The sequence below is a fragment of the Epinephelus lanceolatus genome, chromosome 9, assembly GCF_041903045.1.
Source record: "Epinephelus lanceolatus isolate andai-2023 chromosome 9, ASM4190304v1, whole genome shotgun sequence".
Lineage (NCBI taxonomy): Eukaryota > Metazoa > Chordata > Actinopteri > Perciformes > Serranidae > Epinephelus > Epinephelus lanceolatus.
Genome location: NC_135742.1, coordinates 33,368,923 through 33,381,210, shown reverse-complemented (window position 1 = coordinate 33,381,210; position 12,288 = coordinate 33,368,923). Strand labels below are relative to the sequence as shown.

Here is a 12,288-nt window from a genome sequence, read left to right as displayed (position 1 = left end):
ACGTTATCATGATGTGTTCATATGTTGTAAAATGAACTTTTTTTTGCCATTTTTATAGTAATATAAAAGTTATTAGAGAGGGTATTATGATTTACAAAGTAAAAAGGCTTTTGAGGCAGGTATTAAAAAGATGTTTTTCATGAGAGAGAAGATTATATTAAAGGTTATTTCATAAAGTTGTGTGATCATTCAAAGGTAGTGTCATTGAGGGCTGAACGACATTAAAACAGTTATTTTAATTTTTAAATGATTTCTTTGTTTCCCTGGCACAAAACTGTGAAAAATTGACAAGAAAATATGAAATATACAACAAAGGCAAAAAAAAACCCCATTGGGATCAGTTTTGGCTACTTGCCAAATTGTCCTTTTGAACATTGGTATCAGACCAGAATTTCACAATTGGTGCATCCCTAATAACTGCTAACAATCTGATTCATGAAAAGTTTTAACCTGACAATGAACAAAGTCAGTGCAACTGTAATTGTGTATCCCTGGAACATCACTTCCATCTGTGTGGGTGTATTCAGTGACAGCCAATTGTCACTTAAAAAAGTAAGTTCCTTTTGCCTGCAGCTCTTCATCTAAAGCATTTACTATGACTGTTGCTTCTTGTTATTATATCCTGACTGTGCGGCTATGAGGACAAAACAACAAGGCCAGCCCACCACTGCTGCATTGAAGCATAAATCTAAACAAATGAAACCTCTGTGACCCGTGAATCTGGCCAGTGACAGTGTCCCAAACCTCTCCATTATGCTGAAGGAGGAGAAACTGACCTTTAAAACGTGCCGTACTGTGCAAAATTATGTACACACTGTACATGTTTTTAAAGTGTGCTGAAAATGCTATGGGCACAGCCTAATTGTTTTTTTAAGCATGACAAAGTAAATCAGGTTCATCTGAATCCAAAACAGTGTCGAAATCATGCAGCATAACAGTATATATAACACAAGGTTAAAACTAGTATAAGCACATTAGGTAAAGGGCCAACAAACATCTATGGGCAGTTAAGTTGGTCTTTTAAAGTTTGACGTTAGATGACACCATCCGAAATCCTTAGCCCACTGTGAAAACAAAATGTTTTGACCTGTACTGAGCACCACTCCTGAAATGGTCTTACCGTGGGAAGTGGCTGTAGTAGTTGCAGTGGTGACAGGGGACTTTCCCCTGGCCTGGGCTGCCTGGGTGGTGCTGGAGGCAGAGGTGCTAGTAGTGGGAGAGCTCGTTGGAGGACGCTGGCCTGGTGCACTTGTGATGGCAGCCAGGCGACCTTCTGGCTTTGTCCCATACTGCACTGGCTGGAACAATCTAATCAGACAAAAAAGATCAATATTATATCATTACATAATTACAATACAAGCAATTTTAAAATATCCATCAATCACCACATTAACCATGTAAAGTTACTTAGACATTTTAATGCTGACCTCATGGGTTTTATCGGACATGGCTTGGGTCGTGCAGGTGGATCTGGGCCAGCATGGATCTCCTCTATGAGCTGCTGAGTGACCTTTAGTTTGGGTACTGTCTCTTCAGTCTGATACCGAGTCAGTCTGTTCTCGTTATTGATCAGATCAAATATGGACATGTCTGCAATCTAGGAGGATGATGAAATGAAAGACAAAAGCAGAGGCGGATCAATGCAGATTGATTATTAAATCTTTTGAGGAGATTCAACACATGCACAAGGTTCAAAATAAGAATAAGGAATTATGTGATATTAAAAAGATTAAAATGATAGGCAGGATTTCAAGAAAGAAACAGACATGCAAACAAATATAAGAACACAAAGTATTATAAGGGAGACCAATGTATTCAACTAGAAAGAAATCATACTTACTTTTATAATCAATTACTAGATCAACTTTTTTTATCCAACTGTTTTAACTTTAAAAAGTCAAACAATAATGACAAATGCCAATCACAAGTTGCCAGAGCCCAAGTTATGTCTCAATACAGCTCATTTTGACTGTCCAATGATACTAATGCAACAAGGCATGGTATCTATTTAATAATGTGATAAAACATAGAAAGGCAAAAATAACCTTTTTATTTCAAAAATACCCAAATCCTTCATAACTGTATTCTGACAAATTACTTCAACACACTTGCCAATTAGGTTGTAAACACATAATTATCGAGTGACAGTAAAACAGCAGTGACAAACATGAGGGCTGGCAGCAAATCAGCGATGCAAGTAACAAGTATATACCTTGCTCAAGTCATTCTGAAGAGCTCCCAGCACCAGTGATGGCACGTTGTATGGCAGAGAAGAGCCAAAGTAGGAGCTGCTGCTCTCCCTGGGTGCCACCAGCTCAGGGTGGTTACACACTCGCTGTAACTGCATCAAGACCTGAAGCACGCTGACAAAATGACCTGTCTTCAGAGCCTCCTGAGCTCTAGGGGAGCACACAGAGACAGAAGACATGATTAAGAACAGTCCCAAACAATAGAAAGAACCAATCAATACTACACAACAATGTACATAGTGTCACATTATACAGTATCTTTCATCTTTTTACAAAACAGCAGATAATAAAAAAGGTACTTCTCAGTACAGCCTATGTGTTAAAGCTAATCTTAAATCATGTTTTGGTACTAGTGGCAAGAAAATTATTAGGTACATAAAAAACAAGATTAAACAGTGATTCATTTGTAAATTACCCCTGAGTTACGGTATAGTGGGTACATTCTATCATTAGCATGTCTTCAAACTCCAGTATCTGTGTAAAGCCCAGTTCATTCATGGTGAGATTATCAATTATTACTCTCACTGCCAGGGAAAGCCTGACTTTGACATTACAATATGTTTTATATATATATATATATATATATATATATATATATATATATATATATATATATAAAAAACGACCCATGTGGATGAAATATCTCACCCTGGTCGAGTGAGGATGTCCTCATAAAGGCTCTTCTGTCTGGTGGATAGACGACACTTTAGGATATGCTCGTACTTCTTAGGCAGCTGTTTCTCCACGTCCCTTTTAGAGCGCCTCAGGATGAAAGGCTGGATCATCTAGAGTTAAAAGTAAGAAGATTTTAATATGTGCAATGATTGCAGGTGAGACAAAATCAATCATGTTTCTGAATGTTAATGCAGCTCATTAACTCACTGAACAGAGGAATTTGCAGGCAGTATACCCACCCTGTGCAGACGAATGACCAGTTTGTGGCAGTAGTCCTGGTTCTGGTCTGTGCCTGCCTTAACAGGGAAGTCAGAGTAGGACCTGGTGATTCCTGGCAAGAGGAAGTGAATCATGGTCCACAACTCCTTTAGAGTATTCTGTAGGGGAGTATTGATGAGGAGGATCCTCTGCTCACTGCAAGATACAAAGAAGTATCTTAGTCTGTCGACTGAGCCTTTACAGATTATAAATGAATTAACAAGCTTAAAAAATTATAATATCATGTTTATCACCCTGCTCACCTTTTGAGAGCAAAGACTGTTTCCCAGTGTTTCTCAGTCATGTTTTTGATGAGCTGCACCTCGTCCAGGACCAGGTGTCTCCACCTTCTCCTCAGAAAATGGCTCTGGTCTTTCATCAGCAGCTTGTAGGACGTCACACATACGTGGAAGCTGTTGGCTTCCCCCCACCACTGTAGATATGTGAGATGCAGATGATGTGTTATAACATTTACAGCTGTCTACTGAAAAAAAAGGCCATAGGTAATGTTACAAATGTGTGTTGTATAAATACAGCAGAACTACCATTCTCTTTGATCTGCGTTCCCTTCTGTTGCCAAGGTACAGGAGGATCTTAAGGCCAGGACACCAGCGTTTGAACTCTACCTCCCAATTTAGCAACTTGCACGTCCTTACTACAATAAGGTGGGGTCCCCAAATGCCTGTGGACAAAAACAGACGTCTTTTTGACATTCATTCGTTCAAAATTAAGAATGAAAGAAAATATTGACCATTAAAAAAATGATGTGTATCTTTGAACAGAGGCATACCCTCTTGACTGGCCAATTGGGCCATGTAAGCCACTGTCTGAACGGTCTTGCCAAGGCCTGTCTCATCAGCAAGGATGCCATTTAGGTGTTTCTTGTGAAGGTTTACGAGCCAGTCCACACCAATTTGCTGATACTCTCGCAGTGACCCATGCAGTAGAAAAGGAGCTGGGTTGCGGGTCTGGTAAAATAAAAATCAGTTTAAAAAATGATAAAAGGCATCTTTTACTTTTGTGTTTGTGTGTGTGCATGTGTGTGTCTTACTGAGGAAGTGGTCCTGAAGCTGCCCTTGGGCAGGATGAGCTCTGTGGCAGCAGCCACTTCAGCTATGTCTCTGGCAGGCTTCCCATCAGAGTCAGAGGAAGCGGCTTTATCAACACCTCGGTACTGGTCCACACTGAGCAGGGAATCAATCAACACTGCCTCGGGTGGACTGCCTGCAGGACACTCTATTTCTGAAATAATAAAGAAAACAAACTACTTCACATCCCATCCTTCACAAAACACTAGCTAAAACTGGTATGAGGATGAACATGACAATTTCATTTTTTTTTTTTTTTTAATTAAAAAGGCACCTCCAGTCTCTTCCATGTCATCCTCGTCACTATGGGGACTAGGCTGGGGCCACTCAAAGCCGTCAACGTAGGCACCAGCATACTGCTTCTTCAAAGCATCAAGAGGCATCTCAGCTGAAAGCCAAATACAAAAGTGTTGGAGCAAGCAGTAGACACAAAGACAAGTAATATTGGGACTTGTATGATTTAACTATGCAGCAAAAATTTTTTAAAAAACGGTGTACTAATTTCTATTAATTTGTAATTAAATTTTGTAACACTACTCCCACCCTTATGTCTTGAGTGCCAGTACTTGCTGTGTACCACAGTGAGCCAGTTTCCTGACAATGAATATGCTGCATGTTGTGCACAAGATAGTATCGCACAAATGGGGTTTGGGAATAAACCTGTTTCTCCGGCTAAATCCTGCCCCTCCAAATAAGCATAGACAGAGAAGTTAAGTAAATAAGTACCATCTTTGGCGAGGTCAACCAGCTCTGCTTTGTGGTCTGCTTCCCCCTCCATGGCCTCCTGTTCCTCTATGGTGCTCTCTTCATCTGGGACAAAAGAGAAGACAAGTCATGAGCAGTTGCAAATAATTTTGCAGCATAATAGCAGCTGTACAGATCTTTTAATCATCCATGCTATTATTTGCTTTTTTTGCTACTGGAACTTAAATAGTTTGACATATACCATGCTCATCAGCCAAGGACGAACTTGATTTCCTTTTTCTAGCTGAAGTTGCCGCCTCCTATAAGAAGAAGAAAAATATATATATTAAAAATATATAAATAAGATGCAATAGGTGCATTTGCAAAGTAAATCATTGGACTGTCAGTGCATCAAATACCTCTTTATCAGCTTTCACTCCTGTTGACTGACCAGGTACTGTAACAAGTTAGAAAGACGAAGGTAAAGGCTCATGATATAGAGGAAACATACTGTGTTTAAGTTTTGGCTAGTTGCTCAGTGGGACATACCTTTGGCTGAGGCCTTTTGTAAGCTGAGTGCTTTGAGCCTCTTCTCATAAATTTCACACTGCAGTTTAATTTCCACAACCTGGCAGGAAAAAAAATACTTAATTAAAACTGGTAAAAAAAACAATTATTTAAATTCTTGCAGCCTTTTATAATGAAGATAACTAAATACATCAACAAACCTGCTCAATGTTTGACCAGAAGAATTCCACCTCTCGGGCAATTGTGCTGGCAATATGACGAAGATGAATTTCCCTTTCCTTCTTTGACCTCTCCTCACTTTTCTTCTGCTCTTGATGGTAACGGGCACATGTGCGAACAAGCTGTAGTGGAGACACAAGACAGTTTGGCTTACAAAAAAAAACCACATTTATTTCTGCACTGAGTCCTCTTTTTGTCGTGCTGATGAGTGTGAATTATTCCATCTGTGCCATACCTTCTTAGCAGCAGCCTCTTTCCATCTCCTCTCCTGGGCAAAGTCGGCTGCCATCCACTGCATCTCCTCCAGGAGGTAGTCCCAGTGGGACTTTGGACGTGAGGCTTCAACAAGCTTGGGGAGCCTACTGGCTGTCCATTGGCCCTCCTTTCTTAGCTCAGAGATGCGCTGATGCACTTGATTCTCCTGGGAAAGAGACACAACATGTGGCATCAGAATAGAAATCAAGAACACTCATCCTTGTTTCAATAAGAGATAAGGTGTTGAACCCCCTGATCAAAACTTAAAAAAGCATTCTCAAGAACACAATGTACAAAGGCAGAACAGAATACAAACAACCAACATCATCGGGCATTGTCAGTTATATATCTTTTCATTTTCCTTCCAAAAGTGAGTTGAGTAAAGTCAACTAAGCAGAACCACACACTGGCAATGAAGCAAAACTAAAAGTTTATTTAAGACATTACAAGCTGCATCTGTTCAAGTCAATGTCATTTGCAGACACTGTGTGCAAACTAAGAGTGCTTGAGGAACTCACCAGTTTCGCCTGCTCAACTTGCTTATCTTGAGAACCCTCCTGTGAGGACTGCATGGTTGCACTTTGACCAAAGCCACCAATTTTGACTGCGGATATGCCATTGGTTCCAGTCAGTTTGGACTGGGTGCTTGGGTTGATGTTGGAGCCAAGAGGGCGGAGTGGAGTTACAGTATGGGGGGTTGGAACAGCATTGGGAGCAGAAAGGGGCGCAGCAGACATGGAGGTCATGGATATTGAGTTGGTCATAATCCTCTGAACTGTTTGGTTTGATTCTGTACCCGGGCGAGCAAGTGCCACCGTCTATAATGAAAGGCAAAAACAAAAAACATTCATAATAGGACCATCTGCAGTATCACCGTTAAGTCACAAAAAATACATGAAAACTGTATTTGTATTGTTTCAAGTAGACTGACCGCTTGTCCTGACTGTAGTATAGTCTGGGATTGTTGCTGCTGGGGCTGCAACTGGAGATGAAGACCTGACTGCATCTGTTGCTGCAGCTGAGCCTGGAGCTGTGTGTGGGGGTTTACTGTGGCCAGGACAGGCCCACCTGCCTGCACCTTCACCTGTGCCTGGAGCTGACCACCAGGCTGAGCTGTGTTTTCCACTAGCTGAGCCTGCTGAGAGAGTGTCATGGACAGGCCTGCCATAGGGAGGGCACCTTGGGCCAGTCTGCCAGGCAGCTGGGGTGGAGGGGTGTGCAAGCTGGCTGCATTCTGCACTGGAGGTCCTTTGGATGGGTCGTATTGTTGCTGGTTCTGCTTCTGTCCTGCAATCTGGACCGCTTGAGGAGTAGGCGGCATCCCGCCTGTACACATAGTGACCAAATTATAGGACATACAAAGGGGTGGTATAGAAAGCAACACAAAGAAGGACGGTAAAAATCAAGTTGTCAATCTTAAGGGTTTTTATGTCTTATTATGCTCGAGTGAATAATTAGGTTTTAAATGCCATTAACTGGTAGCTTTCCCTTAATACATATTTGAGAGACCCCTTTAAACTAATTACATCTTTTGAAGCTAATGATCAGATACTGAAAGAGTAGTTTTAAATTTTAAATGATAGTTTGAGCTTCAGCTATTAGAGCTTCTCAAAACCTTGAACTAGATGTACTTTATGATTCAACAGTAGTGTACTACTATTTGATGATCAGAGTGGAAACTAATGAAAGTCATACAGCAAAATGATTACAGAAGAAATGAAATCAATGTGAGAATCTACATGTCTCTCAAATAATAATACTACTTTGATTAATGCAAAACCAAAATATTGCATTTCAAATGTTGAGAGAATATGGTTAAAAACATCTGAAATTATACATGCAATAAAAGAGGTTTTTAGAGAGGAAAAAGAGAAATGTTACAAAGGAAAATGAAAAAAACAAAACAAAAAAAAACAACTTCTGAAAACAAAGAGACAGGGAGAGGAGAGGGGAAATATAGAAAAAGAGCAGACACTCACAAAAACACCATATGTTGGCATGCATGAAGCGATGTCATTCTAGCGGTAACCAAGGCATATGGATGCCGCACATAGCGACAAAGCACAGAGGTGAGCAAAAGGACACACATGGGGTCTTGCAGACAGCAGGTCTGAGCGGAGCTGTGCACACTAAAGCAGCGCCTGCCTTACCTCCCTGCACGTGTCACACCACCTTGCCTAGACGCCATCAACACCTGGCCCTGACACACCCACACCACCACAATCGCAAAAACCTGCGCCGTGAACGCAACTCCTCCACATGATTCCCCTCCTACTTAGACTGAGGGAAAGAAGCCAAGTCAGAACAAAATGCCATGAAATAACATGGAAGGAAATCAACGAAATGTGAACATGAGATTAAAAAAAAGACACTCTTGAAGATGCAACGTATGAATGTAAGACTGATGATTTTGAATTCCTGTTGATGATACAAGGACGGACAATTGGAGAGGAAAAGACTTGTGAAGTAATGACAATGGGAAACCAAAAGGACGCATGACACGTGGATTCATAAAATGGGAAAACAAGCAAAACCCATTGGAAAGTAAATTTATTCCCACAGGGTTCCCACTTTCTGTGATCCACCTCCAAATAAGATGAAAATCCATCAGCACGGGAAGGTCTGTCCAAATAAAGATGACTAACAGGAACAAACTTCAGAAAAGAAGAGATGGATAACGACGGGTGATCAATAGTTAAAACAAAAAAGGAAAATCATAAGACATGGCATCTTCCCATTGAGTGGCTACTCTTCTTCAGACTTGGATTGTCTTCTTCCCCATTTATCCTGACAGAGAGAGCTGGTGTTGGTACAGCTAAGCCTGAACTTCCTGTGGAGTGCTGAGAAATCCAGCAAATGGATGAAGATCTGTTTGTTGATGCTGCTTGAAGTTTGTTTGTAGAAGATGAATGTTGTGATTCACTTTTTAAAATCTCCTTAGTTTAAGGAAGGGGCTACGTCCAGCAGCACAGAACACAGAGCAGCCTGGTAGTAGCACTCCTACCTTGCGCAGTTGGCATAAGCTGCTGGAGTGGAACGCCAGGTGATCCTAAAGGAGGTACACCAGGATGCTGGAAAATTAGCCCATGGCGACCAACGTCAATCCGGGACCTCTTAGCCTGATCTGGGATTTAAAACACACAATACCCTCATAACGCAAAAAAAAAGCACTCGGCACAGAGCAATGACCTTCGGAAGACCTTACAGGTCACCTCTCCTTCCTCGGGTTAAGACTTCAACACAGAGCGCTAGTAGAGGATGCCAAATATCTAAAAGCAGAAGCAATTAGAGGGAGAAAAGAAAACAAACAGAAAATAAAGCAAACGGGGAGGAAACAAAGCAACATAGGAGAGACAGGAGTCTACGATCCTTGCCCTACCTGCTTGCACCATGGCCTGTTGCCTCTTAAAGGCATCCATGTCTCCAGGGTTTGTCATGGTGCCAGCAGAAGTTCCTTGGTGTCCCTGCAAAAATAACCTCTCAAGGAATTAGTAAAGGATAAGCAGTAAAATTTTTCAATAGAATTTAAAAAAGAAACGACAGATAATTTCACTGTAATAAGTGCTTTAACAAGTGTTGCCTCTATCACCTGAAACTGCTGCTGAACAGAGAAAGCTGCAGAAACATTCGGCGGAAGCTGTGTTGCTATGGCAACTGGTGTCACTGCTTGGCCATCCTTTCCAGTAACAACCTTTACCTGAAAAAGACACAGATTTGAAAGTCGAACAATATTCACTGGATGAAATGAACATAGTTATCTATCTGTAAAATTCCTACTTGATCTCACATTAAGAATCAGCCAATGTAATACCTCATCATTAATGACCTCAGACTGTTCTTCTTCATCATCTTCATCTTCAAGGTCCAAGTCATTCTGTCTCAAGTAAGTATACAAGGGAACACAGGGCTTTTTCTTGAAAGCTACATAGTCCATCATGTTCCCTTGTAGGTGCTGCAGAAAGAAAAGCTCAATCAGGTATTCTTTGAACACTTCTTTCAGGCTCTCCATCTTCTTGGTGTGGTGCTCTAAGCACTGTTTTCTCAGCTGGGCAATCTCAGGAGTAGAAGGAGCAATTTCCTCTAACTTCTTGGGAGCCTGCTTTTTCATAGTGGCCACAGCCATGCTGGTGGGTGCAAGGGGATTGTTGGGGATTCCTTGGGGGGGACTGGTGAGGGATGGGCTGGAGGGTGGAATGGAGGAGGGTATGCTGAATGAAGGTGTGGCTGTGGTTCCTACTCCAGTAACCACACCCTGCGACGTCTTCTCAAATATCATAGGGCGTGCCAGTTGTCCTTGAATTATACTGCTGATCTGTGGAGGTAGGTTGGAAGTAGTGATGTGACCAGGACTGCCCAGAGTTGGTAGAGCAGCACCAGTGGCCACAGGACTTTGAGGTCCGAGGTGGTGGATGGTGCCTCCGGTCTGTGAGTGAGGCTGAGAGAGCCTGCGTTCCCTCACAGAACCTGGGGCTCCTGGAGAGGCCAGCTGTACCTGGCCAGGTGTGGCAGGGGCAATCTGGGCCAGCCCTGTTCCTTCCTGGTAAACAAAGTGGCCACTTCCCGATGGGCTGCCTAAACTGATTTGCCGAACTAACATACTAGCTTCAACAAATCGTGTGGGACTCTGTCCACACACACCCAATGCTGTTGCAGGTGCTCCAGGCCTTGTCACACCTTGCAGAGGGACTGGGCTGTGCTGGGTGGGGCTCTGGGGTTGCATGGGCTGGGGCACAGGTGAGGTGACCTGGATATAGGAGGATGGAGCATGCTCAAACCTCCACTGAGGTGTAGTATGCTGGAAGCCAGGGGAGGCTGGGTTCTGGATGGGAAGTGGGGTTAGGGTGATCTGCTGGTTACCAGTCACCATTTGTCCCACATTTTGTAATGTGATGTTCATGTTCTGGCCAGTGACTGGGCTACGACTCATGATTATCTGATAATTAGGTGACTGGGGGGCTGAAGGGCTGGCAGCAGAGGAGAATGTGGTCACAGGAGATTGAGGGTGGTTAACTGTAGCTTGCTGCTGTGTGACTGCCATGGCGGGCTGCTGATCCTCTGCCTCCGACCCACTGACAGACTTGGATCTCTGAAGCTGTCGTTGCATATTCTGTGATCCACTTCCATGGTGCATTGCGTGACACTGTTACTATGTCTAAGCACAATAATCTGTGGAAAGGGCACAGCAGAGCATAACAATAAGTGATTTTTAACTATTGAAAAGGGTCCGAAAAAGAAGGCGGTCAGAAGGCTGTGTCTGCTGGGCATTCCAAATATTGCATATAAGAGTAACACATGGTTATATTACAAAAATACAACCAATCTGGTCGTAAATTTCCGTCATCAAACAGCATGCAGACAATATGCATTTGTCAACTGTAAGAGATTATGCTATACTGTTTATACCTCAGCATTTATGCCTGTAATATCTCTCTATGTATTAGGTCATTATGGTTAATATTACAACTTAATGAGCAGTGGTGATTCAGAGAAATACTGGATTTTTTTTTTCATTTCATTTAACATCATTATTATTGGTAATGATGACTGTGTTGTTCCTGAATTTGACAGGTGTACAATTTACTAATTTAACCTAAAACCAACATTCCTGTCTAGTTATTTTATAATTAATAATTTAATTTAAAAATCTTAATCATGTATATAATCAGTAGCCTGGTAAGAGTATCCTGATGAGTGAAAGCCAAACAGAATTTTGAGCTCACTTCACTGGGACGGTCTAACCCGGCTATATAATCAGTGTTTTGATGTGAAATTACAAACGTGACAGGATTTTCTCCACGTCAACCAACTGTATTAAACTTGCATAAATGACTAATTTTAAATATGCATACATTACATACATACATACACAGAGCTTCACATGCATTTACACTTAGTAATGTAAAGACAGATACAGAGGGCAGATGGACAGCATCATCACACATATTAAAATGTAATTGTAGGGTACAGTTATAACCATAATGCTATTTACACACGGTGGGTAGGGATGGGCTGTTACCTTTCAGACCAGAACATACACCTTATAAGCAGTTGACATTACGTATTAAGAAGCATTAACATTTCATCTTTAATGTAACACAGCTACATCTTTATACCTGTGTACACCACAGATTAAATATCCAATTTAACATTAAATCGTCAGATATAACTTAAAATTGTCCTGTAATGCAACTGGTGGGGTTGGTCTTGTTTACCGGTGTGAATCAGCAAAAGCCAACCTGCATTTTAAACATACGTGATACAACGTTACTGATAGCGGTGATGGTTTTGTACTGTTAGTGTCGGCCTATTACAATAAACTACAGCGTTTAGAA

General features: G+C 41.7%; 1 protein-coding gene across 5 annotated transcripts in view; it reads right to left on the bottom strand.

Annotated features, from left to right (window-relative positions):
• Positions 1-12,288, bottom strand: part of ep400 (E1A binding protein p400) — a 34,579-nt gene that overhangs the window by 21,657 nt on the left and 634 nt on the right. For 4 of the 5 annotated variants that reach the window (XM_033619051.2, XM_078170877.1, XM_033619048.2 and 1 more), the window contains exons 2-23: positions 9,768-11,122; positions 9,546-9,653; positions 9,336-9,420; positions 8,961-9,080; positions 6,888-7,282; positions 6,475-6,774; positions 5,937-6,122; positions 5,683-5,823; positions 5,504-5,582; positions 5,374-5,411; positions 5,217-5,274; positions 4,997-5,080; positions 4,545-4,658; positions 4,234-4,424; positions 3,973-4,150; positions 3,728-3,864; positions 3,446-3,615; positions 3,164-3,338; positions 2,898-3,034; positions 2,213-2,399; positions 1,428-1,597; positions 1,121-1,308 (exon numbers count right to left, since the gene is read on the bottom strand). In XM_033619051.2, coding sequence (XP_033474942.2) covers positions 1,121-1,308; positions 1,428-1,597; positions 2,213-2,399; positions 2,898-3,034; positions 3,164-3,338; positions 3,446-3,615; positions 3,728-3,864; positions 3,973-4,150; positions 4,234-4,424; positions 4,545-4,658; positions 4,997-5,080; positions 5,217-5,274; positions 5,374-5,411; positions 5,504-5,582; positions 5,683-5,823; positions 5,937-6,122; positions 6,475-6,774; positions 6,888-7,282; positions 8,961-9,080; positions 9,336-9,420; positions 9,546-9,653; positions 9,768-11,087 — 4,561 coding nt within the window. In that variant the 5' untranslated portion in view covers positions 11,088-11,122. The remainder of the gene's footprint in view (positions 1-1,120; positions 1,309-1,427; positions 1,598-2,212; positions 2,400-2,897; positions 3,035-3,163; positions 3,339-3,445; positions 3,616-3,727; positions 3,865-3,972; positions 4,151-4,233; positions 4,425-4,544; positions 4,659-4,996; positions 5,081-5,216; positions 5,275-5,373; positions 5,412-5,503; positions 5,583-5,682; positions 5,824-5,936; positions 6,123-6,474; positions 6,775-6,887; positions 7,283-8,960; positions 9,081-9,335; positions 9,421-9,545; positions 9,654-9,767; positions 11,123-12,288) is intronic. The other variant, XM_033619050.2, reaches the window with a different exon arrangement.